The sequence below is a fragment of the Eschrichtius robustus genome, chromosome 16 (assembly GCF_028021215.1).
Source record: "Eschrichtius robustus isolate mEscRob2 chromosome 16, mEscRob2.pri, whole genome shotgun sequence".
Lineage (NCBI taxonomy): Eukaryota > Metazoa > Chordata > Mammalia > Artiodactyla > Eschrichtiidae > Eschrichtius > Eschrichtius robustus.
The window spans coordinates 72,695,078-72,721,552 of NC_090839.1; the positions used below are offsets into that span (position 1 = coordinate 72,695,078).

Consider the following 26,475-nt stretch of genomic DNA (forward strand, 5'->3'; position numbering starts at 1 on the left):
GACCACGTGAGGGCTCTAACAACCTAGAGGGCCCATGCCCATTGTACAGAGAACCGCTGCCCTTTCTCTCCAAGGGGCACCATGCCATGTTGTCATCATCTCTTGCCTCCTCTACTCAAATGACCTCAAATGCTCTCCCTGCTTCTACTCTTTCTACCTTCAATCTATTTTATGCATAGTGTCCAGGGTAATCGTAAAAAAAAAAAACAACAACCACAAATTATATCAGGCCACTTCTCTGCTCTCAATCTTCTGGTGGCTTCCCATTCTCTGGAGTTAAGTCCAAAGTCCTTACCACATCTACAAGGCCCTGCTCTTCTATGGATCTTGTCTTGTACCTGTTCTCTCCACTCCAGCCACAGAGACCTCCTTGCTGCTTCTGCAACATGCTAAGCACACTACTTCTCCAGGTCCTCTGCATTTGCTCCTTTCTCTTTCTGGAACTCTCTCTACCCTGATAGCCCAATGGCTCATCCTCTCACTTCATTCAAGTCTTTGCTTTTCATGGAGGATTTCCCTGGTGGCTGTCACTCTTCATTCCTTTACTATGCTTTGTGTTTCTTTACAGCATGAATCGCCATGCCACCTAGTATAGATTTGTTAGTTTATTAGGTTATTGTGCATCTTCCCCATTAGTTCTACGAAGGCAGGCACTTTTGTCTGTTTTATTTAACAGTGTGTGGAACAGCACGTAACAGGTGCTCAATAAGTTCAATCCTGAATGAGTAAACAAATGAACGAGGAAGTAGAGGAATGCAGGCTCCATGTAACCATAACTTATTTTCCTAGAGAAGTCAGAATCTGGATATTTAGGTGAAATTCTACCAATGTGAACCAAAAAATAAATGTTCACTGGGCTGGCTAAAAGAATGTGTCCAAGGGCCACAAGTTTGAGACCCCTGCCCTATAGGATCTGGGTCCCATGGGAACTGTGTTGCTCACATTCAGATGGTGCAGCCCCTCCAGGAACTGAGTGGTTCTTCAGGATCTACCAGCCCTTGAATCTTTAGGCCCAGGCCCCATGAGGTACTGTTTGTTGTTACAGACCAAAGTCATCCAGAGCTCTTGGTTCAAAAGGCAGGATGTGGGCTTCAAGCTTCCAGCTCATCAGTTCAAAGAAAATCTACTTCAGCAGCAATGTCTCCTGGGATGTTTTCACAAGCTTCCCTGGGAGATGATGGGGCCTCTTAAAGGACTAATAATAGACAGGCACGTCCAGTTTCCCAAACATGTCAACCTTAAAAGTGAATGCTATTTTTTCCTTGTTTCCTTTGAGTTACTACGTAGGAAAAGGACATTCTATTATGACAGCCATTGCTCTCCACATGTCACTTAATAACGACTTAGACTCAGCAGCTTCCAGGTAAAATCATCCTAGTAGGACCTGAGCTTCATTAGGCAGAAGTTCAGTGTAGCTGGTTCAATTCCATCCTGTCTTCCTTCACCCCTTTGTCACCAGTACGCTTTGTACTTAGGCAGGTTTAACCACCGCTCAACAACAATGTGACTTCGGGGGTCTATCCTAAACACTCTGAGCTTTGTTGTCTTTATCCATCATGAAAGTTACTAGACCTACACAGGGTTGCTGGGAGGTCTAAATAAGACACTGCAAGTGCCTGTGACACCCACCTAGCACCTGATGTTTAGTATTATTGAACACCTACTGGACACGGGTTGGGGGTAGGGGGTAATGCCCTTTAAGTTTTCATTCACTCACTTGTTCACACAATTACTCACTTATTCAACCGATATTTATTGAGCTCTGAGAAGGTGTCAGGCACAGAGCTAGGCGCAAGGTGACACAATGTTGAGCAGAGCCTGCTCTCAGAGCCTAGGTCTAGTGCAGGAGTTCATAGTCTAAGGCAGCACTGTGTTCCCAGAGTGTGGGGCATGGTGGGGGGACGTTTAGATGCAGTGTGTGGATGGGGCACTAAATCACACTGAATTGCTTATGTAGACAATTATTACTCTTTTGGTTACCTTTCCATCCTTCAGATTCCATCCAGGAGAGAGTCCCAGTTGGAAGTTAATGTCTTTAACATCTCTCTAAAATTTGTAAATCTCCCTTAACAAACAAAAGAAGGCCTCAGGTGCTGGTGTTTTGGGCAAGTGGCAGCATCTGGAGAGATTTTCATAGTAAGGATACATCTTGCTATTTGAACTCAGAAACTAGATAGAGATTTTTTTCTAGATGGTGCACAAACATTACCAGCATTTGTGAAGATGGGTCAAGAATGAATGAAAGTTGAGGAAATACTGGCCTCTTAAATTTCTCCCCACGCCCTTTAATGGCCCCATTTCACAGCTGAGGAAACTGAGTCTCTTTGTGGAGGGAATGGACAGAAGGTAGGGAGTCTTCTTCTAAATGGTCAGGCAAGCAAGGCCAAGAATTGTCTTTGTGGTGGAGTTAGACATGTATATATAAAGTAAAGATTGCCCCTCCCCTCCCTCTGCAGTTGTGTGTGCGTATGTGTGTGTAAGTGTGTGGAGCCACAGGCCTTTCCGAATGAGTGACAGCGGTAGCCCATCCCTCCAGGAGACGCGTGCAGAATGACCAATGGCACGGATACGGGGTGGATGGGTACCAGTCTCTGCAGAGGCCTGGGTGGAAACCGTCGCACCCACCCTTTCCACCCCCTACCCCCCAGGCCCCAGCCCCCGTTCTCGGTTCCCCCGGGGCGCACCCAAGGTGCTCATCGCCTTCATGCAAGCCGGGCCGAGGACGAGGTAGCGGGAGAGGCTCAGGTCTGACGGTCCCTGGCTGCGGTCCCCGCGTCGCAGCGCTGCGGCTGAGAACGCTTCTCTGGGAGGCCGGCAGCCTCGGGGTGCCAGTATGTAAAGCAGCTGGCGGGGCTGGGCGGAACCTGAGGGCGATGCAAATGATGGAGGCGGGGTCTGCCCGCGGCTCCGCCTCCCTCCCCCGCAGCTGGGGCCAGCGGTGCCAAGCGCAGCTGGTCGAGTGGCGGCAGCTGGGCGAGTGACAGCCCCAGCTCCGCGCGCCGCGGCCGCCAGAGCCGGCGCAGGGGAAGCGTCCGCGGCCCCGGGCGGCAGAGCGGCCGCCTTCTCCCGCGCCTCCCGGGCCCGCAGCCCGCGGTACCGCGGCCCCTGGCCGGCACCTCTCGTGCTCCCGCTCCCCGCGCGCAAGATGGCTGACCCGGCTGCGGGGCCGCCGCCGAGCGAGGGCGAGGAGAGCACGGTGCGCTTTGCCCGCAAAGGCGCCCTCCGGCAGAAGAACGTGCACGAGGTGAAGAACCACAAATTCACAGCCCGCTTCTTCAAGCAGCCCACCTTCTGCAGCCACTGCACCGACTTCATCTGGTGAGAGCGCGCCGGCGCAGGGCACCTTCCCGGGGCTCCGAGGGTAGCGCCGCGCGCGGGGACCCCCCTCTTCGCGTCCTCCGCGCTCCCCGCGCCTCCGCGGGAGGATAAGCCCCGCCGCGGCCCCAGATCCCGGGCTCCCGCTCCGGACCCTTCTGTCCCGGACTCCCCGGTGGACAGTCCTGCGGCTTCCCGCTCCCCGGGGTCCCAGACAGCCGACCGCGGGGTGCCTCGTGCCCTCTCTTCCTCCCAGCTGCCTCGGAGCGCCTAGGGGTCGCGGCGCGGGCGCCCTTTCTCCACAGGGCTCGGGGCTCCGCTGTCCCTCCCCGGGAGGGCAGCGCCTCGAGTGCCCTCTCGTGCGGGGTTCCCTGTCTCTCTGCCTCCTTCCGGGCTCGAGGCACCCTCACCCCCTTCTCTCCTTTCTGGGGGCAGCGCCCTGGGTGCCCTTTTTCTGTCTCCCTGCGGGCATGGGGCATTCTTTCCTCCTCCTCTGTGTCTCCGGGGGCAGCGCCCCGTGTTATCTCTTATTGCTTCTCCCTGAGGGCCTGGGTTCCCCTTTCCACTCTTCAGTTTTCCCCCTTCACGTCACTGCGGGGACCCTCCGCTTCCCGGTCCCTCTAGGCATGGGGAGTCCTCTCTCCCTCCCAGTCCCCCAGGGAATGCCAACGCCGCGGGGGCTCTCCCATCCTCCCTCTAGATGCGTCTTTTTCTCTTTCCCCGAGGGCACTCGGGCATCTCTGTGGGCAGAACTCCCGCCTGCCCGCCGCCTCCCACCACGACGGAAACGCTCCCCCCACCCCGCCACCTGGTGGTCGCAGCCTCCTGTCTTCTGCCTTTTGAGGGGAGGTGGAGGTTACCGCTGAGCTCCCACCTACCCCCTCCCCCCCAGAGGCGGAAGACTCTTGGGCACCCGCCTGTGGCTGGGAGGTTGCACCTGGGCTAGAGGGGCAGGGGGAAGTGGGGTGACTCTGGGGGGGAACTAACTGGTGGCTGGTCTCCTCGGGCTGCCTGACATGTCTCCTTCTGCCTTTGCAGGGGCTTCGGGAAGCAAGGATTCCAGTGCCAAGGTAGGCTGTGGGGTTCTAAGGATGCTGTTTGCGGGAGGAGAAGGTGAAAAAGACTTTCTGGAAGTGACTGAGTTAGGCAGAGAGTGAAGGAATTACATTTGTCAGAGTGACCTCCCAAATTAGGAATTCATCACCACAGAAAGGTCTTTAAAAGTGGTGTGTGTATATGGGGCAGAGATACTCCATCTGGGAAGGACCAGTGGAGCTGGGAGGCTCAGCTGGCCAAGGAAGTGCATCCACCCTTTCTCCCTAACCAGCACCAGAAGAGTCAACATAGGTTCTCCTGAACCTATCCTGCCTGGCCACTTCTTCTTGAGATACCCTCCCCCCCAGTACCTGTTCATGTGTCCTTCCACTTCCCCTGCCTCATAGAGGTCTCTACAGGTGGTGCATCCCCTAGAAAGGCGACTGTGGTTGTCCCCTGGGCCTCCTCCCTCTCTGAAAGAAGTGCTTCCAGATGGGGTGCTTCTCAGATCCTGGTTTCAATTGCCCTTTCTATCTTCTGGCTAGATACAGGAAGGACTCCAAGTGACTGGTTACCTGGGTCTTTGCATCGGGTTTGAGATCCTTTACCCTAGCCAGGGCTGCCCAGCCTAGTGGTGACTCGGCCGTCTCTGGTTGCAGATTTGCTCTTCAGATGCCAAATCATCTGTAGTTTTGTTTAGCCCTTAGGGTGTCAAACATTTTTTGAATTTGATGCCAACATTTTAGACTGGGAGATTTCACGAAGTATCTGACTTTGCAGCTTCAGGTTTGCTGAGCATTGGTCCCACTTTCTTTTTAGAACCATCATTTGGAGCTGAGAGCAGCAGTTTTCGTGGACAGGGTGCACATGCACCATTTTGTCTCAGTCGATCCCAGCCAGGCCTGCTTCACCCATTTCTGACCACTGTAAGGCATTTGAGTTTGCAGCCTCTGGTCTGGAAGGTCCCCCCCTTTCCCCCATTTTAGACCAGGTCCACGTGGTTGAGTTTGGTGAGAAATATCACATTTCTGGGGAGTGTCTTAGGGGCAAGTTGATTGCCCTGGCGATCTGGGTTTAGATCAGGGGAAGAAAACATTTGAATGTTAAAGAGTCTGAGATGTGACTTAGCACTGACTGACAGTTCTGTTGTAGCACCTCCACCCTCCAGAGAAAAGTAAAGTGATCCCTGATGAGAGTGAGTGGCATTGTCAGTTGTGCAGAGTGCTGGCAGCGTGGCACTGGTTTCTTCGGAGACTTATATGACCTCTCACCTGAGATCTGGGCAGAGCCCGCTCAGCCAGTGAGCCTTATAGACCCCCAACCTCCACCCTCTTTTACCAAGGTTTGGAGCCCCAATTTTACGCACTGCACCAGAGGACTTCCCACGTTCCTTTAAATGGCAGCAATTTCGGCCTTGGTGCACACGGTTGGATTGTTTTCTAGAACTTTGACCCCCGAAGCAGAATGCCAGGGGTGTCTTAGCACGGGAACACGTAGAAGATCTTTGAAGTTACCTCTCACTTCCATGAATCGGTTTCTGTCTTTGTCTCTTGCTGAGGTCAGGGGTGATTTTTGAACATTTTTATTGCTGCTTTCCTATCCCACCTGCTCTGCCGTTATTAACGGTTGGGAAAGTTAACTTCTCAGTGTGCAGGTAATGACACATCTGAAGCAGCAGATCTGTTTTTTCAAAGCCAGGAAAATGGTAGGCATTTTCTGGTGCAGTGAGTAAAGCAGAATTAAAGTTTCTAATGAAATATGGCAGCTTTAGAGGTAAGCATGTTTAAATTTTTTTTTTTATTTTATTGCCTTTCTTTTTCTCCTCTCCCTGAGAGGCAGTGTAGGGTAGTGGGCATGTGCACAGGCTATCAGGCTACCACTGTGAGCTTGAATCTTGGCTTGAGACTTCCCAGCCATTTTACTTAGCCTCTCTGTACCTCCGGCTCCTTGTGTATAAAATGGATCCCTGTAACAATACCTACCTTAAAAAATTGCTGGGTGGCTCCAAGTTGTTACAGTATATAAGATGCTTGGACCAGAGTTCAGCACAGACTAAGCACTCAGAAAATATCTGCTCCTATGATTGTCTCCAAAGTAACCCAGTGGTGGGGCAGCTGGTGTGAGAGGAGACTGGCTCTGCAGGGTTGCTTTGCTATGGAGCTGGCTGCCAGGTGAGAGTCTAAATCCAGCTGTGAACGTCTGGTCGCCCTGTGTCACTGCTTTGGTAGTAAATTCCATTTGGGCTGGAGTGGGAAGGAGCAAGAGGGGGGAAGGGGCAAATTGACAGCCCTTGAAATTGAGATGCTTAGGATCTCATGCTTAGGGATATCCAGGAAGGTGGCAGATTATCCTCAGATGTGCTCAGAGTTACCTGGGACTAGTTTTGGAATCAGAGAGGAGTTCCTTATCTGAGCATTTTTGCACCACATTTTTCCTCTTAAAGTGAATCTAATTAAAATGGGATCAGTATGTTATAGAAAATACATACGGTTTTATTCTCTCACCAAAGTTAGAAGTTCAGAGCCCAAGGTGCTATGCTCCTTTCAGTTTTGTGCTCTACTATCCCAGGAGTGAAAATTATTTCAGAGTCCAAGAAGGATGCTGGACTCTCCAGTCATCACAGCCTTATTTCAGCCAGCAGGAGGAGGAAAGGTACAGAGAGGTGAAGGACACATGCTCACTGTCCTGAAAGTTGCCTCTGATACTTCTGCCTATATGCTATTAGCTAGAACTTAATCACATACCCACACCTTGCTGCAAAGGGGTATGTGGGAAATGTAAGGTTAATTTCAGGTAGCCATGTTCCCAGATAAAAGCTATGGCGGGGGGTTTTCCATTTCAAAAGTAGAAGTGGAGAGAGGATCTAGTCTCTGCCTTTCTTGGGTAGGACTAGTGTAGGATGATCATAAGGCAAGGAAACCACTGAGCCCCATGCTCCATGGTGCTGCCATGGAAATTGGGGATGCTGGGATGGCTTGAGAGAGGAAGGATGGAAAGTCCATAAACCATGGGAAATTGTGGATTTCTGTGTGCTCAGGGGAGTTTAAGAATAGACTTTCTTGCTTTTGTACAGAACTCGAGATTGACTGCTACATAATTTCTCCCTTTTTGTTTCCACTCTGTATTTTCTATAAAACCATTCTCTGTGAGGTAGTTTAAGAATGTCTCTGGTGACAGGGGACTGGAGCTGAGAATCTCTATTATGAAACCCCCTAAATTCTGGATTAGAAATAGGACCGCTCAGATAAGCAAGGCAGACTTCTCTCTGTGGCATTATTTAGAGGAACCAGGGACCAACATTTGTGCCTTCATTGTAGTTAAGACAAGGCTTTGGGTGGAATTAGGCTCTTACCCCAAGAAACTTTTACAGTTGGGCAGAGAGAAAAAAAATTTTTTTAAGGAAGTCACTTAATTAGAAATAGGGAGGCAATAAAATATAGGGATTCAGAATTCCTAGCATGGGGTTGGAGTCAGATAGAACTGGGTTTGAATCTGTGCTCTGCCACCTACTTACTGTGTGAACTTGGGCAAGTCATCCATTTCTAGTGGCCTCGGTCTTCTGATCTGTGAAATGGGCTAATAGTACCTACCTCATAGGGTTATGGTGAGGAGTAATGAGGTGGTACAAGAGAAATATCCACTATCGATAACTCTAAGTGAGATGATCATTATTACTTGATTAGCTGTAGGAAACTGTGTCAAAAGGGGACAGAGTTAATTTGGGAACTCATTAAATGACTGTGTCTCTTTCGTGTATTTAGATGGGTTTCTTCTTTGGTATGTTTCTTCATAGACTTTAGGTGACACCAGTGAGTCTAGCCCCAGACAGCCAGCTTGTTTAGATTGTCTTTTCTCACCCTTCTTGTGAGAAAAATCTAAACTTGCCATGGACCCTCTAGAAAAACCCCAGTGCACTAATTTTCTGACTATATAGACCTAGCATTGGTGACTATAATGAGTAAACCAGCTCTTTCCTTTCCTGTATAGATTAGAAAACAAGTTTTTAAGCCTTCTTTTTTTAAATTTTATTTTTTTAATTGAAGTAGAGTTGATTGACAATGCTGTGCCAATCTCTGCTGTACAGCAAAGTGACTCAGTTACACACATAGAGACGTTCTTGTTTTACATATTCTTTTCCATTATGGTTTATCCCAGGATATTGAATATAGCTCCCTTTTTTAAGCCTTCTAATAGACATTATTCTTAAAAATCCCCAAAGTATTGCATGAATAAAACCATTGCTGGTTTCATCAACATCGACTTTACAGGATACAAGTTTATTTTAGTCTGTAGTTAACACTTAGAGGTTAGAATATGTACTTTTTAAAAACAATAGTCAAAGATGAATCAAAGGTTCATTTTATTTTTGGCATATTTTTCCCTAGGAACTATGATATCCTGAATTTCAGGTTGAACTTTCTCAGTAGAATCATAAATAGGGCCTTTTTTGTGTGCAGTCAAGCCTCTATTATTCCACTTCCCTCCCTTCTCGGAAGCAGATCCCAGAGGCCTGTGATTGAGACTCCGCTTACCTCTTGGCTCTTCTGAATGTGTCCTGGGGGTTCCATGTGGATAAAAGGCAGAGGCTTTTTGAATTTGTGTTTGTTGGTTTGACTTTTTAAGTTTTTCCACCTGAAGTGGGATTTGGGGCTCAGAGTCCCAAATGAAATAAAAAATTTTAAGGGTAGGTTAATGCCGGTAGTCTTAGCAAGAAGGAGGGTTGATTTGTTGAAGAGGCAACAGCCAATTCCTTTTGAGCTGTAGAACACTCAGGGAAAGCTTGAAGCTTTGTCACTGGGCAACAGAATGCCTTTCCAAGTAAATATGGAAATATGACCTTTGAAAATCTAGTTGATATGATATACTGGTTATTAGAAACTCATTAAAGAATATATTATTTCTGAGTACCAGTGATACTTCAGGTACTGCCCAGAACCAGATATAGCATGTTTATGGTGTATTGGGGTCAATAAAGAAAAAGATACAGAGAAGTTAACTGGTCAAAAGGTAAACCGAAGGTTTGAAAATAAATTGTACACGTTCTTGCTGTTGGGGTCCTCCTTCCTCCGTCTGTCTCTTTCTTTCTCCACACATGCACACACGTACACACACACATGCACACACACGCAAATAGATCAGTACGTCACAATTTTGAGATTATGCATCTCCTTTTGATGCTTTTCAGCTACAGGTAGTTAAATTATTAAGTACAATTTTTAATCCTCTGGTCTTTTGTCTTTGCAGTCCAATTAATTCTTGGGTGGGGAGGGGGATCAGCTGAACAGTTCATCATCTCTGGCTGATGTGTTCAAAAGCTTGGTCCCTTATTCTTGGCATTTGATCTAATCTCAAGGATTCTTTGACTTCACTCATTCTATCTCTCCACTGAAATTGTGTGATAGCTTTTTTATAGAGTGTACAAAATTCACAGTGTTTACATGTGGTATTTGGAGGTGTGATGGCTGCTTGACAGTCTGGTAGGAAATTTGTATATTTACCACATACATCCATTTGTCCATCCATCCATCCATCCTTCCAAAAAATATTCACTCATTAAGCTCTCTGTGTCAGGAGTTATGTTAGATGGCAGGAATACAAGCGTGAATGAGATTGAGAGGATCCTTATTGTTGCGGAGCTTACAGTGTAATGGGGGAGATGAGACATTCTACAAAGCATTGCACCAATATTTAATTTCACTCTTGTTAAGTACTTGGAAGGAAATGTACAGGGTGCTCTGGGAATGTGTAGGGGGTGCTAACCTCTGTAAGGGTTGGGGTGGAGTCAGGGAATTCTTTGGCCTGGGAATTAAAAACGAAAACTAGGGACTTCCCTGGCAGTCCAGTGGTGAAGACTCTGCGCTTCCAATGCAGGGGGCTCCGGTTCGATCCCTGGTCAGGGAACTGAGCTCCCACATGCCGCACAGAAACAAAAACAAAAAACAAAACACAGACAACTTCTCATTCTTTGAGGTAATTGGAGAAAGTCTGAGTTGTCAAGGAGCTGGAGCTAAAAATCTGTATTGTGAAGCTGCTTATATCCTGGATAAAGATACGCACGAGGTCTTATCCCTGTGACGTTCTGTGGAGAAGCCCTGAATCTTTATTTGTGCCATGGTTACAGGTAAGATGAATATTTAGTAGAAATAGACGGTTACGTTAAGATGGCTTCTTTCTCAGTTTGGCAGACAGAGAACGTCCTCTCCTCTTAGCTAATAACTCATAATGAGCCGACTTCCCTTTTGTTCAGGGGTTGCAGTTCGAGGTGGCTGCTCTAAAAGAGAAAAATCAGATCATTTCAGAGGTGGAGGGGCAAGTCTGAGACAATAGATTGAGAATAAATAGAAAGAGGGAGCAGTTATACATATATATGTGTATACACACACACAGATTCTTTTCCATTATAGTTTATTACAAGATATTAAAGTGTATAACTGAGTCACTCTGCTGTACACCAGAAACTAACACAACACTGTAAATCAACTATACTTCAATTAAAAAAAAGAGAGAGAGCAAAATCTGTCAGTGAAAGGCATTTGTGAGCTGAAAGCCAGTTTTCAGGGGCACAGGATTACTTGCATTTTCTCCTGAATATCTTCCTCATCCTGGGTCCATGTCTGATTTTCTACAACCATTCATTCCATTGGTTTAGGCCGTGTGTTTTCTCTTATTTGGAAGATAATTTTTAAGTAGTTTCACAATAAGCAGCATTGACTCACACGTAGAAAAAGATCCTTTGTCAATTCTCTTTCCATTTTTCTGATTTCTTCAAGGAGAAAGTCTCAGTCTCTCTAATACAAATCTGGGTACTTTGTAAATGTTCTTTATTGTTTTTATTATAAAGGGTCTACAGGGAATTATGGAAACATAAAGATGTGTTAGTTTCTACCAGTAACCCACTTTTACCTAATGTTGAGCCTCATGCTGTTCTACCTCTGGGCCTCATTTCTTACTGGCGCTTCCTCCTTGTGAGTAGGGAAGGGGAGTTCGGTGTCTTCCCTGGAAATGTTTGGTGTTGGAAGGAAGCTCTGTGTTGCAGAGGGTTGAAAGGCACAGCAACCGCAGGCTCTGGAAGAGACGGTGGCCTTTATTCAGGAGTGTCAGTCTTCTAATATTACTGTTGTTATTGTTGCTGTTGTTGTTACCTTTTCATTGTCCTTGGCCTGCTTGTTTGTATCTCTTGGAGGTCTCTTTTTCCCTCAGCCGACATGCAGAAATTTGCCCTACCGGGTCAGAAGGGGAACTCAGACTCAGACTAGGAGGGTTCTGATCCCCCTTATTGAGTCTTGGCATTTGCTAAGTAAATGGAAATTAACTTTGCTCAACAATAACCGTGTTCCTGGGGGGGAATTCTAGACTCTTCCTTTACCTTGCCACTGCCCAGTTACCAGACTTTGGGCTTCTAGATAGGCAGTAAAAATTGGGCTTGAGAGTGAAGGCTCAAATATCAAACAGACCTGATTTCTTATCCTGGCTTTCTTTCTCCATGGCTTTGTGACCCTGGGCTGGTGAAACATGATCCTGCCTTTATTCACACATCCATCTATCCACTCACCCACCAATCCATTCCTCTATCCACCCAGTTGTTTTCCATCCATCATCCATCTACTCATCCATCCATCCATCCATCCATTTCCACATCCATCTAGCCATCTGTCCATCTATCCATTCATTCAGTAAATATTTATTGAGTGCCTACCATGTATCAGGTACTGTTCTAAGCACTGGAACTAGAGCAGTGAACAAGACAGAATCCCTGCCCTCAGAGACATTTGGTAGAAGAATAGCAATTAATACATTTTAGTAGAAGAATAGTAATTAACAAGTAACTTAGGGCTTCCCTGGTGGCGCAGTGGTTAAGAATCCACCTGCTAATGCAGGGGACACGGGTTCGAGCCCTGGTCCGGGAAGATCCCACATAAAAAAACAAACAAACAAACAAGTAACTTAGAAGAAATATATTGTATAATGTCAGGTTCCAATATGGGCTTTGGAGAGAAATAAGACACCATGCTTGCCCTTGAAAATCTCCCTGGTCTTTTGAGGGGAGAACAGCACATGGCCAATTACTTCTGGTACATAAATGAGAAGTGTTACACCGAGGGTGTGAAAAAGCTTTGAATGACATCCTTACTCCTAGGAGGGGTGGAGAAGATTCCACACAGGAGCTGACATTTGGGAACAATCTTCCAGCAGGAGTAGGAGTTCCCAGATTGACACGGGGGCGGGGGCAGGGGAGGGTGTTTCAGGCAGAGGACAGCACAAGTGGAGCCCTGGAGGAGAGAAAGGGGCTCATGCGGGGAACAGGAAGGAGGGTGTGTGAGGGATGAGCTGGTGGGAGGGGAACGTCCTGTCGGGGGTCTGGACCTCGTGAAGGCAGCGTAGTGACTAGGAAGTGGCTGTTGTCATTGCTGTCGAGCGGGATGTGTGTGGGTGAGTGAAATGGCCAAATGTTTGAAAAAGAGCATGAGATGCATTCTGAAGCCATAATTGCCGTGACTCAGATCCTGAAATTCCAGGCTGGTAGGGTTGGAGGTCAGGTAAGAGAAGCTGAAATGACCATTTAGAAGCAGTGGGGGAGCGTTCCCAGAGCATCTAGGGGCTGCTGCCATTTTTCACATCCTAAAGAGACGTTTGGACTTTCGTGTCAGTCATACTGTTGATTATCCTATTTTGGGAGATGGTTACTGGGTTATTTTTATGGTTCTAACAATAGGGATATTGCTCTTCACTGCATCCTTAATCGTAGAGGGCTGCAGAAGTGATTTTTTTCTCTAGAAGGAATCCTCCCACTCCTTTTCTCCTTCTCTCCTGCTATCATGCACCCAGCTCGTGTTTATTGAGCACATGCTGCACTGGTGGTGAAGAATTTGTGCTTTGGAGACAGAAAGGCATGGGTATAAATCTTGGCTTCTTGCTATGGGACCTTGAACATGTTACTTAAACTCTTTGAACTTTTGGTTCTTCCAGAGGTCAAAGGCAGTGACAGAACCTAGTTTATAAGGCACATGGCAGGTGTTTCCTGAGCACCTTGCCTGACATACAGTGAGTACTTGATAAACAGGGCTGTTTCCATTATTTCTAGGGCTGGGCACTGTCTTGTCCTTACTGAGTTTATAGTCTTGTTGGGAGGCAGGATGAATGCTCCTGAGTCAAGGACATGATGCAGGAATGAATGTGCTTACAGGTCGTGGTCAAGAGCCCTCAGGGGGACTGACAGTGGATCTGAGGGAGGCGTGCTCAGCTGCCGTCAGAGAGGTGATTTGAACATGGGTGAACGCAGTGCTTTCTGTGCTACAATTTCCTGGCTTTCGATGCTTTAATTTTGTGGGGAACCTCAGAAAGCTGAACTGAAATCTGCGATTGCCGTATCTGCTGCCTCATTTTGGAAACGTGTTGATGGCGTTTCAACTTCAAATAGATTTCTGACAAGTTCACCTTTAAAATTTGGGGGTCCCTTCAGCCTCTGGGTGGGATGTTCATGTGCTCTTTTGGGTTGAAGAAGCTAGCAAATAATGTGGGTGAAGGTAGAGGGTGAGCTCTGCAGGACTGTCTCTTGTCGTGATGGATTTTTATGGAATAGCCCTATTTTGAAGACATTCCCTCCCTAAAGGGGGGGATCATTCTTTACCGTTTAGGCAAAGCGGCAAATGAGAATTTTGATAGTTATCTGGATTTTTTTTTGTGTGCGTGGCAAAATGTATGGTTGGGGGTATTAATAATTCTATCTGGGCCACCGGTAGGCGGCCTATCATAGGCGATAGCAGTTAGGGATGCAGGATTGGCATAGAGGGTGGTGAGGGACCGTTTTCTATTTTGGTTAGAGGTCTATGTTTTCGTGGCTGGCTCTCTGTTTTTCCCAGGGTTGAGTCCAGAATCCGTAACATGAGTTACAAGTTTGCCTGATCTGGGCCCTCACAATCCTCCCCTTGTACCACGCTTCCACTTGCGTTTCACTTTCTGGTTGAAGACCCAACTGGTGGTCTTTCTCAGTATGACACAGCCCTGCCCAGCCTAGGGCTTTTGCACCTGCTCTGTCTTCAGCCTGAATCGCTCTTCCCTTTCCTCTTCCCCCACTCGCTTCCTACCTCTCCTTCAGAACTTAGCTCAAATGTCACTTTTTCAGAGAAGCCTTCCCTGATCTTCCAAATCAGGTTCCCCCTTGTAGTCTCATAACCCCTTGTCACTTTTACATTTTTCTAATTGTATATTTATTCGAGTGTTTAGTGTTTGTCTTCCCTACAAGAATGTAAGTTTCGTGAGAGTAGGGACCACATCTGTCTCATTTCCTGTTGTTTCTGGAGTACTTGGCTCCATACCTGGCACATGGTATGTGCTCGTAGATACTTTTTAAATGAATGAATGATATAGGGGAGAAGAACTCCATTGAGGGAGTCATTTGATTTGGCTTTTGGTGCTAGTTTTGGTATAGCTTGATCTGTGATTTTTATAAAGAGTGTATCACTTCCTAGTTTACAAGCTCTGGTCATTTTTGTTTGAACCAAAAAAAAAATTGCCCTCATTAAATCCTGTTGAGAAGTGATTTTCAGAAGTATGTGAATGCTGCAGTCTTAACTTTGGGCAGAGCCTCAGGCTTTGGCCACGTTTCACTGTGAAGATAAAGAGTTTCTCCACTGAAGTCCCTTCTTTGGGACCCTGGTGGACTGGAGTGAGAATAATTTCCTTTGACGTAATGTAAACTGGAGGCTACTGAAATGGCCATCTGAGTAGAATAGTGGGTACGTAATGGAATACTATACAGCAACGAGAATGAACAGATTCCAGCTATACACAGCATAGATGACTCTCACAAACAACCTGTGAGCTAAAATGCCAGTACGTTCTGTATGATTCCATGCACTTGAAGTTCAGGGACAGGTGAAAGTAATCATAGGCGATAGCAGTTAGGATGGTGATTACCCACAGGGGGACTGGTGGGGACTAAGAGGGGCTACTAGGGTGCTGGCGATGTTGTTTCTTAATCTGGGTGCTGGGGGGTTCAGATTGTGACCATCCATTGAGCTGTAGACATGTACCCACTTTTCTGTTACGTATATTCCACTTTAACAGAAACAACTAAAAAGCACAGAGTTTTGGGAATTCCTTAGCGGTCCAGTGGTTAGGACTCTGCGCTTTCACTTCCGAGGGCTCAGGTTCAAGCCGTGCTCGGGGAACTAAGATCCCACAAGCCACGTGACGTGGCCAAAAAAAAAAAAAGTACATAGTTTTAAGTCACTGAGAATCTGAGAAATGTTAGTGGGGACTTTTTCAGTTTTGCACACAGAATTGAAATCTGTACAGGAGACAAGCACCTTCTGGAGTCACCCATTGAGGGACGGTGCTGTTTGTCTTTTTGGGGGGACATCTGCTTCCCATTTCAATGTTGCCCATCGGTAGCAAACTGTAGAACAAAGAAGCCAGGACATTCTGACAGTTTTCCCACCCAGTAATGTAGCTCTGTTAATACCAGGAAAACTTGAGCTCATAAACTACTTTTAGGGCTTGCATTTAAAACATTCTCTATTTGCTAAGGTATTAGTCAGAATCTATGAAAGCTGCTATAACAGATAAGCCTTGAAGCCTCTGGCTTGAGAGGAAGGGATTTATTTCTCACTCACGGCACAGACCACTGCAGGCGATCCTGGTCAGGCAGCCTCCCGCCCAGTCATCCAGGGCTCCAGGTAACTCTCCACTGGGCAGGTGGATGGGGAGAAGGAACACAAGAAAGCACATTCATTTCAGAACCACTTCAGCCAGGAAGGGACACATATCACTTCTGCTCACATTCTCGTGGCCGGAGCTTGGGCACAGGGCTGCGTCAACTGCACGTTGACCAGCTCGGGAGCAAAAGAAAACAGGTGAGTGTTGAGAACTGCAAACCCTACTCTAGTCCCCAAAGCCATGGTTTCCTTTGACTTCCTTGGAGCTGGTGTATCCAATTTTACCTCTAACTTGACTTCTTTAAACCTGAGAGGTGAAACTCTAGACCTCTTTATCTTATCAAACATAGGAGGGGATGTTAGGGGGAGAACACAGTCTGTTTGTGTTGCTTAGAGTGAAATAAAGAGACACTCTTCTTACTTTTAGCTGGTAGAACAATCTGGTTCTTGTCAGAATTTCCAGTTTTCCAGCCAGTCAGAATTCTTGCAGCTTCTAGTTGCCAGTGGACATCACAAACGCTATGAGGAGTCAGGAATAAGCTCACCCGGTTACTTCTTTTGGGAAAGTCTTTTGCTTATTTGTCATCTTTCCTACGGAAGAATCTTTTGGTAGTTCTACTTTTCGATGTTTGACTGAACACCTAATTTGACTGGACACAATTATCTGGTGTTTAACGAACCACCTCAAACCTTTAGTGTCTTCAAATCACCACCATTTTATTTTGCTCTTGTTTCTGTGGGTCAGTAATTTGGGCTGGGCTCAGCTGGGTGGTCCTTCTGGTCTAGGCAAGGACTGGCTGTTCGTGGCTGGGCTCACCCGTGTCTGGGGCCTCAGCTAGGACACCTGGGACACCTGGGGCCTTTCTCCAGGTGGTCTCTCATCTTCAGTGGGCTGGCCCGAGCTTGGTCACGTGGTGGTGGGTGTGTTCCCAGTGCATTCACGAGCAGGGACCCAGCCTCTTGAACTCTAGGCTCAGGACTTGCACAGTGTCATTGCTCCCATATTCTATGAGTGAAAGGGAATCACAAGCCCATCCCAGAAATAAAGGAGGAAAGAGAGGGGGGAAGAGACTCTTCCTCTTGATGGGAGAAGCTGCATATACCATGTGGCATTTTGGGGGACCTAGTAGACCAGTTTCAACGTGGCCCTCATGACTGCTTAGTTCCAGTACAGTGTGCATCTGCTGGACTGACCTTGAATCTGCGGTGGGTCCCGAGTCAGTGCTCACCACTTACACCTAATAACAGGACTCAAGTCATAGGGAAGTGAAAGGGCCAAATGCTTTACGTGAAGGGCACAGCCCAGGGCTTAGTGCACATGAAACACTGACTACTACCACCATCACTACCAAATACACCACCATCACTACTGAATACACCACCAAGTATTGTCATTACTACCACCCGGGTCCTGCTGTGGACTTGACACTACACTAAGTGCTTAAGATTCATAACACGAGGCTCCTGCCCTTGAGGAGGGAGAGATCTGAGAAAGAAACAGACGTGAGTGAATCCGTGTCATCCAGTGTGGCACGTGTGATCACAGAGCTGCAGTGGAGTGGGATGAGGTCGAGGGCGTGGGTTCAGACCTCAGCTCCATTGCTGCACATTCGAGGGCTTGGGTGCCTTTCTTAACCTCTTTAATCTCTGGTTTCCTCATCTGTGAAATGCAGGTAACAGCACAGAGCCCACCTCCTAGGATGCCACGTGGATTGAATGAGACCTGGCATGCAAGGAACATATGATTGCTTGTTAAATGTTAGTTCTGAAAAACAATTCTCAAAAATACCTTTGAAAAGTATCCTAAAGGCACCATTTTTACTTCAGTCTCCTCCTGTGACTTTGGCCAATGTCATTGCTGCTTTGTCTTCAAAGATGAAGATTTACAAACAGGTGGCTTATGGGAGGAGGAGCTCTTGGGAACAACACCTGTAAGGGATGGAGGGAGGCAGGGAAGAGAGAAGTTGAACTGCAGTGCAATAGTTGTAATAGAGGCCAAAGCCAATCCCATGGCTGGAGCTGGGATGGCCCTTCAGAATTGGGACAGTGGGGACCCACAGCAAGTGGGCACTGGCTGTGGGCTACTCTGGGGAGCTGGCATTACCTTGGATAAGGCAGCTTTCTTCTTTAAGGGAAGAGTCCCAGGGAGGATGCATCTATGAATCATCGGCCTTCAGCACTCCCAGCGGGGAGTGTCCTGGTCCTACAGGTGTGAGTAGGGTCTAGGGGATGCTCTATGGGGCCCACAACATGCTTCCGGTTCTCTCTTAGAGGTTGAACATTCCAAACCGTATCTCCTTGACTGTTAGTAACCCTGCGGGCCTTCATCCTTGGCCTCTTCCCAGAACTGATTTAGTTGCTATGTAGATTCATAGACCGTATCTTCCAGCACTGAAATACCATTTACAGAGAGCATTAATCCAAGTAGGACCTGGGAATGGCTTGCCCAAGGTCATTTAGCTATCCGGGAGGAGACCTGGATTTACATACCTCCCCTTACTTTCCCTCTACCATGCTCTCCTGAGTCACAGGAGATTCCCTCTTTATTCTAAGCCTGGACTCCGTGACCTCGGTGCCTTGACCTTCACCTTTACACCTCCTTGCAGCTCCACTCTGGAGAGAGTTTTCTTGAATTCCTTTAAATGTGTTTTTTAAACTGTGGACCATCGCTCATCTGAGGGTCATGAAATCAATTTAGTAGGTCATGAACACCATGCAAAAATAAACTTGAAAGTAGAATGCATGACATAAGTATTGTTGCATAAAACTTCTATTTCATGTATACATATATAGGCATGTGTGAACTGGGTCAGATGTAAAATGTGTTTCTCACTGTGGGTGATGGTCAACGCAGTTTGAAAGTCATTGTGAAAAGTATAGACAAGAGGTGCTGGAGGCTCATGAAGTTGACTTTTGAGGTCCATGCACTGTTGAGGCTTTATTTATTTTTAGAGATGATATAAATGCATTGTTTTGAATTCTTTATAATTAGATGTTTTATTCTCACCCCATCACACTATCCCAAGATTATTTTGATGATCATCTTTGAGCCTTAAACATATCACTGATAAGAGTTATTTTTCCAAATAGAATTCTAAGTGGGGGATAAGAGTTTTTTAAAATGGAATTATTGGTTCAGATGGAACTGCCTGGCCTGACCTGTCACTTGGGTGAAGTGTTCCAGTGCTGTGTCAAGTGCTGGCAGAGAGCTGTCCCTCTTGTGCAGACAAAGAACTGGTTATCCTGGGGGATAATGTGGGTTGAGAAAGAAGTGTCTTATGAACAGAATCAGCACAGAGGGAAGGAGGAGGAGGTCTTCAGGTGCAGGCATGGAGGTGGGCCATGTCGCCCGGGGGGCACTCTGCTGAGGTCAGCTTCCAGCTGGGCCTTCCAAGGGCTGGGATTCAGGCTGTGTTTCTATTCTCCGGTGTCCTCAATAGGTGGGGGCTGAAATGACAGTTGGCCTCATTGTGTTTCCCTTTTGGCCTTCTCTGATTTGGGGTCTAAGGCCGGGGCACTCCAGATGGGACAAAAAAAAGTCAGGTTCAAGAGAAAAATGAAATCTGGGCTAGACCTGTTCCTGCTTGAGTGTATGTGTCCCCGGCAGGCAGGGTCTCTTTTAGCTGGGGAGACAGGCCAGGGAAATTTCCATTTCGTGGACATCTTCAAATAAGGCTTTCAAAGGCCGCTGACTCAAGCTGATGTTTATTTAGTACTTACTATGTGCCTGGCACTGTTCTAAATGTTTCACATGTATTAACTCTTTTAATCCTCCCGACAGCCCAATGAGGTTGCTACTGTTATTATTCCCATTTTATGCTGAGAAAACTGAGGCACGAAGAGTTAAGAAATTTTTCCAAAGTTACATAGAGTTGGGATTCAAACATAGATTTGAGTTTAGGATTGTATAAAAGGAATGTCGAGATGGTGCTGGTGACAGCGATGACATGAGGGCTTGCAATGAGCTGGGGATTCACAAACTTCCTCCCTCTGAATCTTCATCCTCCACTAAGATTTGCTATTATTATTATCCCCATTCACAGGTGAGGAAACAGGCTTAGCAAGGATAAAGAGTTTTCCTGAGAACTGCAGAGCCCAGATTGAATTCAGGACTGTCTGAGTCAGATTCCGAGTTCCCAGTCACTAAGGTGAAGGGCTTGGGGTGGGAGAGAGCATTGGTGCCGGGTGGGGGGGGGGGTGGCGGGGAGGAAGGCCCCTGGCAGAGTGAGGGGGGACAGCGGTCAGGCAGGCTTTGGGGTGCTTGATGGTGGTCTGGCTCATCCCTCAGAGCTGGGAAAGTGTGCTTGCTACAGCAGTGGGTGAAACTGACAAGACTTGAGGAGGAAATTCCCTAGTGGGAGAAAATGTTTTCAATAAATTGTTTTTGTCCAATGAGGGAGTTAGCACATCTGTAGATTTTTAGCTATGGCCCTGAATGAGGAATTCAGAAAGTGGCTTCCGGTCTGAGGTCTTTTGGTGGTCATGTGACTTCAGTCAGCTGATTTTTTTGTGCGTGAGTTGCTGGGCTGGGAGGACTGGCTGAGAAGCATGAAGTCCTTGCATCATTTGGAAGGAAGGGTTCACGTACAGCAGACATGTCCATGAAACGATAGAACTTCCCCAAAGAGCTGTTCTAATTTACTGAGGCACCGAGCTTAATGCTTCACACATGATCACATTTAAAGTCTGCAGCACCCTAGGAGATAAGTCTCATTTTCCCTCCACGAGGAAACGGAGGCTCAGCGATATTAAGTAACTTGCCCCAGGACTTGACGCTAAGAAGTATCTGAAGAGGGCGACAAGCCCAGTCCATCTGATTATGAAGCTTGTGGTTCGAGGATTCTTCCAGGACCCTTGATGAGCCTTTGGCCAGAGCATAGTGACATATCAAGGTGTGAGTGAAAAATGTTGCCTGCCGTATCAGCAAACAAAGGATGCCGCAGCCATCGAGCTGTCAGCCACGTAACTCAGGATGGAGGCAAATGGGCTGCCCACTGCCAAGCCCTCAGCCACTGCAGCCACCCCCAGCGGTGCACCCTGAGGGGACTCGGGATGGGAAAGAACAGGATGCTGGCCCTAGACAGCTAAGGTGCATATCAGAGGAATGATTTCAGTGAGCCCAGACTCTTGCATCTTCCCATACATAGAAAAGCACTAAATTCATTAACTTGAGATATCTGGTTTTCTTTAATTAACAGTAATCTTTCGATGTTCCACTACCTGGTTTTTGTTGCAAAGACTCCTATATATCCTGGCTCCTCCCTGACCTCTTTTTTTTTTTTTTTTTTTTTTGCGTTTATAATGAAAAGGTTTTATTTTCATCACAAGAAGCACACAGACCATACACACCGACAGATGTAAAAAAAAAAAAAGTGTATTACGCATCTTCTGCAAATTCACAGTACAAAAGATACTGCCTTTTAAATATGTAATATAAAAAAACCAAGAAGAAAAACAATATAATAAAAAAATCATTGATATCATAACACAACACACTGGAACCCACTGGCAGCTTCTGAAAACCAAAGGGCAGCCCATCTTGTGGAGCTCCTGATTGGGTGGAGGGAGGCAGTCTGTACCTGCATTTTGTTGCTAAGAGCTCAGGGTCCCTTATCTCTTTGGAGCCTTCCCTCAGAGCCATCTGAGAGGCTGTCTTCCGGGCTTAAGTACTCAGTTTTGTCTGCCAAATAAAACATAATTCTCAACTTTTAAGTTGTGCATTTTTTTTCACTTGACATTTATAGTCCTGTGTATTTTCCAAAATCCACATAGAGGAGAGTAATATAAAAGGAATAATAGCCCAGTGTGGTCCAGCTGGCATATTCGGCCATCCCCTCATGTGCAGGGGGTAATACAGAGCCATAAGGCATGTTTCTCCCCTCCAGCAGCCCACAGTCTCATAGGAAAGTCCATAAATCAAACATTCATAACACAGTGTGATATGCACTATAATGGTGATAGAGGTGGGGGTTCTGGGAGCAGCTCGAGTCCCAGGGTCCTGGGAGGCTGCACGGAGGAGCTCAAGTTCTAAGTTGAGTTTTGAGGCAGCGGAAGCGGTGAGAGAGTGAAGCAGAGTGTCAGCGAGGGTGGAGGAGAAGCAAGAGAAAGAAGGGACACTTGTTAAGAGGCAGTAGTTGAAGGACTCGGAATGTTAAGCTTGGAGAAGAGAAGATTTGGAGAGGCAGAGAGAAGGCAGGAGAACGTTGAAAGTAGAGAGAAAGCTCTCCAGGATTCCTCAACCTGGTGAGGTTGAAAGCGCTAAGTGCTGACGAGAGTGCAGTGAAGTAAGGTGTCTCCAAGGAAGATAGCTTCCCAGGAGATGAGAACGGAGAGCACAGGTGGAAATGAGAAAAGAAGGGAAAATGAGTGGGAAATAAAATAAGTTTAAGGCCAGTTGAGGAATTCTTGCTTGATGGTCTCTATTTGCTTTGTGAAGTAGGAAAAAAGAGGATTAGATCTGGATTCAGATCCTGCGACCCCAGGCAAATTTCTTATCCTTAGCTTCCTAGTTTTTAAAAAAGGGTAAATGATAGGGTAAATGTAGTACCTTCTACAAAGATTTCTGAGGATCAGATATAATAATGTCTGTGTGGGGCAGAGCAGCACTTTGCCTGGCATATCGAACAATAAAAGTAGTATGAATAATTGTCAGCTGTTCAGGGAGTTCTCATTTGGGTGCTTGATGAATAGGGGTACCATAAAAAGCAGTAGAAAATTCAAGAAGAGGAGAAGGCTTGGGGGTGAAGATAGTGAATTCTGCGTTGGCTATGTTGAGTTTGTGATACCTGTGGTATATCCAGGTGTAGGTGTCCAAAAGGCAATTGGGAATAATGAGAAGTCAGGCATGGCGGTAAATATTTGGGAGTTATTAATACAGGGCTGTATTTTTCAAAATACCTAAAGCATATTACTGGTGGTACTCAAAAGATTTTAATTGTGTGTGACATTAAACATCATGGAAATACGTGTGTGTGTGTGTGTGTGTGTGTGTGTGTGTATTTTTTTCTTTACCTCTTCAATTATCTTTTAATTCTTCTGGTTGTTAAGGAGGATTTCTCAGTGTGGTGCTACCATGTCTCAGACATCTTTCTAATTCATGCTAATTTCTCTTTAAAAAAAAAAAGAATGAGGCAACCTCAGGCTCAGAGCTATGTGGCTGCTGGGATTTAATAATTATAATTTTCATTGTGTTTTTCATGCTTGTCTTCTATTTAGAGCAAATGTTACTGGCTTTCCAATTCTGGTGATTGTTTTAGATAGGACGCTTTGGTTGTTAATAGTAGAACACTTAAGCTGTCTGGAGGTAGGTGATTCGAGGGTTTGTTTAATCAGAGGCTTAACAGGGTCATGAAAGACTGGGGATTCTCCCAGTTATTTGCTCTGGCATCCTCCAAGTGTCATCAGTATCTCCCCTCTTCGTCCCAAGAAGACTGTGGTAAGTACCAAGAGTCATATTCTCACAGGACAGCATACAAATCAGGAAGGAAGGGGACCCAGGACAAAGGATTTTTCTTCAAGTACCTCATGTCATGGCTTGGAACTGTGGCAGCTGTCTTTTGACCATGAGGGACAGGGCTGACATGCTGTGAATGGCAGTGTGGAAAGATGGAGAGGAATTGTGTCCTTCATGATGTCGTTGAGCCACTGAATTAACTAACCTTGATGTAGCCCTATCTCTGGAAATTTGTTCTTGTTAGACAATAAATTCTCTTACTGCTTAAACCATTTCAGATGGATTTTCTGTTACTTGCAGCTGAATGCATTGTATCTCATACAATTTCAGATTATTGCCCTAACCTAGTAGGAATTGTTCCTCCCTGTTTGCCTTGGTTGGTTGTATTTTCTCTTGAGATTGGGTCATATTTTCCTGGTTTGTCATATGTCGAGTAATTTCAGATCGTATCCTGGACGTTGTATTATGTTGTGGAGATTCTGGATTCAGTTGTATTTCTCTGAGGAATGTTGACGTTTTCATCTTAGTAAGCTATTGACTTGGTTGGCTACAGTATAGTGTAAACATAACTTTAATATGCACTGGGAAACCAAAAAATTTGTGTGACTTACTTTATTGCATTATTTGCTTTAGTGCGGTGGTCTGGAACCAAACCCGCAGTATCTCCCAGGTCTGCCTGTACTCAGAAGTTGGGGCTCCTCTGTGGGCTCTCTCTATCCTTGGATTCCCTCCTCACTTTCCAGTAGCTGTGGTTGACCTGAAATCTGTCCTCTGGCTCTGCAAGCCAGGAAGACTTAAGGTTTTTTATTGGAGTTTTAGCTGCCACTTGATGCTGACTGCAGCCTGTTCTCAGGGTAAAAGCTGTGAAATGGTATTCTCTTCTTTCAGATTTCAGCTCCCTTACTGCAGAATTTGCCTTCTTTTGTTCACTCTCCAGTGCTTTCAGGTTAAAAAATTTTTTTAAATAAAAAAAAATTTTTTTGTTTTCTGGTCCAGAGTTAAACTTGTTATCTGCAGGAAGCTTGGGTCCAGTTGGAGTTTACTTGACCATATCAGAAACAAAAGCCTTTTTTCTTTCTAACATATGAGAAAACGGATGCCCAGAGAGGTTAAGCCACTTACCCAACATCACAGAGCTGGTAAGTAAGTGGTAGAGCCAGGGCCCAGACTCAGGCTGCTGCACCCTATGTCCAAGGCCCCTCCAGGGTATCTGGCTGTGGATTTGTGCCTCGGAGTAGTCTGCCAGTTTGGGCTCCGTTTCATTTTGGCGTGGCAGATGTCTGTCCTGTGAGTAGAGCTGCAGCAGCCACAGAGCTGAGCTCAGCAGTTTCTTGGCAGCCTTGGGACAGTTTTGTCCCCTTTCCGTCAGGATCCCTGGATGGGCTCCTTGAAAAGGTTGGCATCAGTAGGCAGTGTTCCAGGCAGAGTTTCGGATAGAAACTTTGCAGCGCCAATAAGATACCTAATTATTATTTATTTGGCAATTATCTTACCAAAGTAAGCCAGTAGTAAGTTGTGGTTAGAGGAGAGGAAGTTCAGAGTTCAGTAAGTTTTTTTTTTTCTCCTCTCTTTCTGTTTAAAACATAAAAGAGGAAGTGACTGCTTTTATTTTTGTACTAGCCTTGTCACTAATGGATATGGAATAAAATCTTAGCTAAGCTGAGGTCAAGCTTTGAATGTTTGTCATAAGGATCTCCTTTTATCCTCCGTGGAACTGCTGGCATGGTGTTTCCAACTTTTAAACAACCTAGAGAGTCACAGAGAAGAATCCTCATAAAATCTGGTGATTTTATGCCCTTTACATTTAGGAACAAAAAAGTCCCCTCCAAAATGGTCATTTCCAGTGCTCTTTCTTAACCATTCTTTCTGCTCAGCAATCTATGTCACCCTCAGGTACTATGTTTCAAGCTTCTTGCTATATTTCTGGAAGTATCACCACCTTCAAGATGAAAAAAACCAAAAAACAAACAACTTACTGAGCACCTACTGTATGCCAGATACTGGGGATACAGTGGTGAACAAGACAGAAAGTCCTTGCTGCTCATGTAACTTACATTTCCTTGTTTATAAACAAGTAAACAAGGAAAAAAGAGATCATTATAGATTGTAATAAGTGCTGGGAAAGAGAAAAACTTAGAGACGTATTAAAGCAGAAACCTATTTTTGAGGGGTGCTGTGATCAAATGGGAAACATAAGGTAGTGCCTTTTTCTCCATTTCCCCACCCTTTAGTCCCTTTAGTGGAGATAGGATAGTTCTTATCCCATGAGGTCTCTTAATGCAAGAAACTGTGGATGAATGCGCTTCCTTTTTTTTTTTTGGTTGTGCCATGCAGCATGTGGAATCTTAGTTCCCCTACCAGGGATCTAATCCCATGGACCCTGCAGTGGAAGCGCGGAGTCTTAACCACTGGACCACCAGGGAAGTCCCTGAATGCACTTCTTGGGCTGGTCCCTGTGTCTCAGCTGATGCCTCTGGGCTGGTCGGTTACCCCCTTCCATTGTCAGAGGTCTTACCCTTCACACTCGGCACCCCCTTGGGCTAGATGGAACTGAGTGAAGGTTCTGGAAAGGTAGACTTAAGCCCAGAATATGAAAGGCTCTGGATGTCATGCTAAAGAATCTGTTTTTTCAACTTTGTCTTCACTCTTCACCCCGCTCTTCCAGGGTTCAGAACCTCGACCTCGCCAAATTGCCCCCAGGCTCTGTGAATTCCTCTTGAATTCTATCCTTTCTGCTTATCCTCCACCCTTAAAGCATCTCCTCTTCTTTTTCACACCTAAGTAGATAAGAGCAGCAGTTGTTAACTCTATTGATAGTAAAGTGCCTGCATTAAAAATGTTAATTATCGCCCCTGGGAAGGGATTAAGCCTGTAGGTCTTTAGGCTATTGGAACAGCAAAAAGCTAGGTGTGCCTTGGCTTCCTGTTTCTCAGAGTAAAGAGAAAGCATCTGGGGAGACAGAAACCTCGGTCATGTGGTAATAATGATGGCCATATTTATCCCCATAAGCATATC

General features: G+C 46.1%; 1 protein-coding gene across 2 annotated transcripts in view; it reads left to right on the forward strand.

Annotated features, from left to right (window-relative positions):
* Positions 1-3,145: 3,145 nt before the first annotated feature.
* The window catches only part of PRKCB (protein kinase C beta), a 311,595-nt gene continuing 288,265 nt past the window's right edge, over positions 3,146-26,475 (forward strand). For both annotated transcript variants that reach the window (XM_068566188.1, XM_068566187.1), the window contains exons 1-2: positions 3,146-3,318; positions 4,354-4,385. In XM_068566188.1, coding sequence (XP_068422289.1) covers positions 3,146-3,318; positions 4,354-4,385 — 205 coding nt within the window. The remainder of the gene's footprint in view (positions 3,319-4,353; positions 4,386-26,475) is intronic.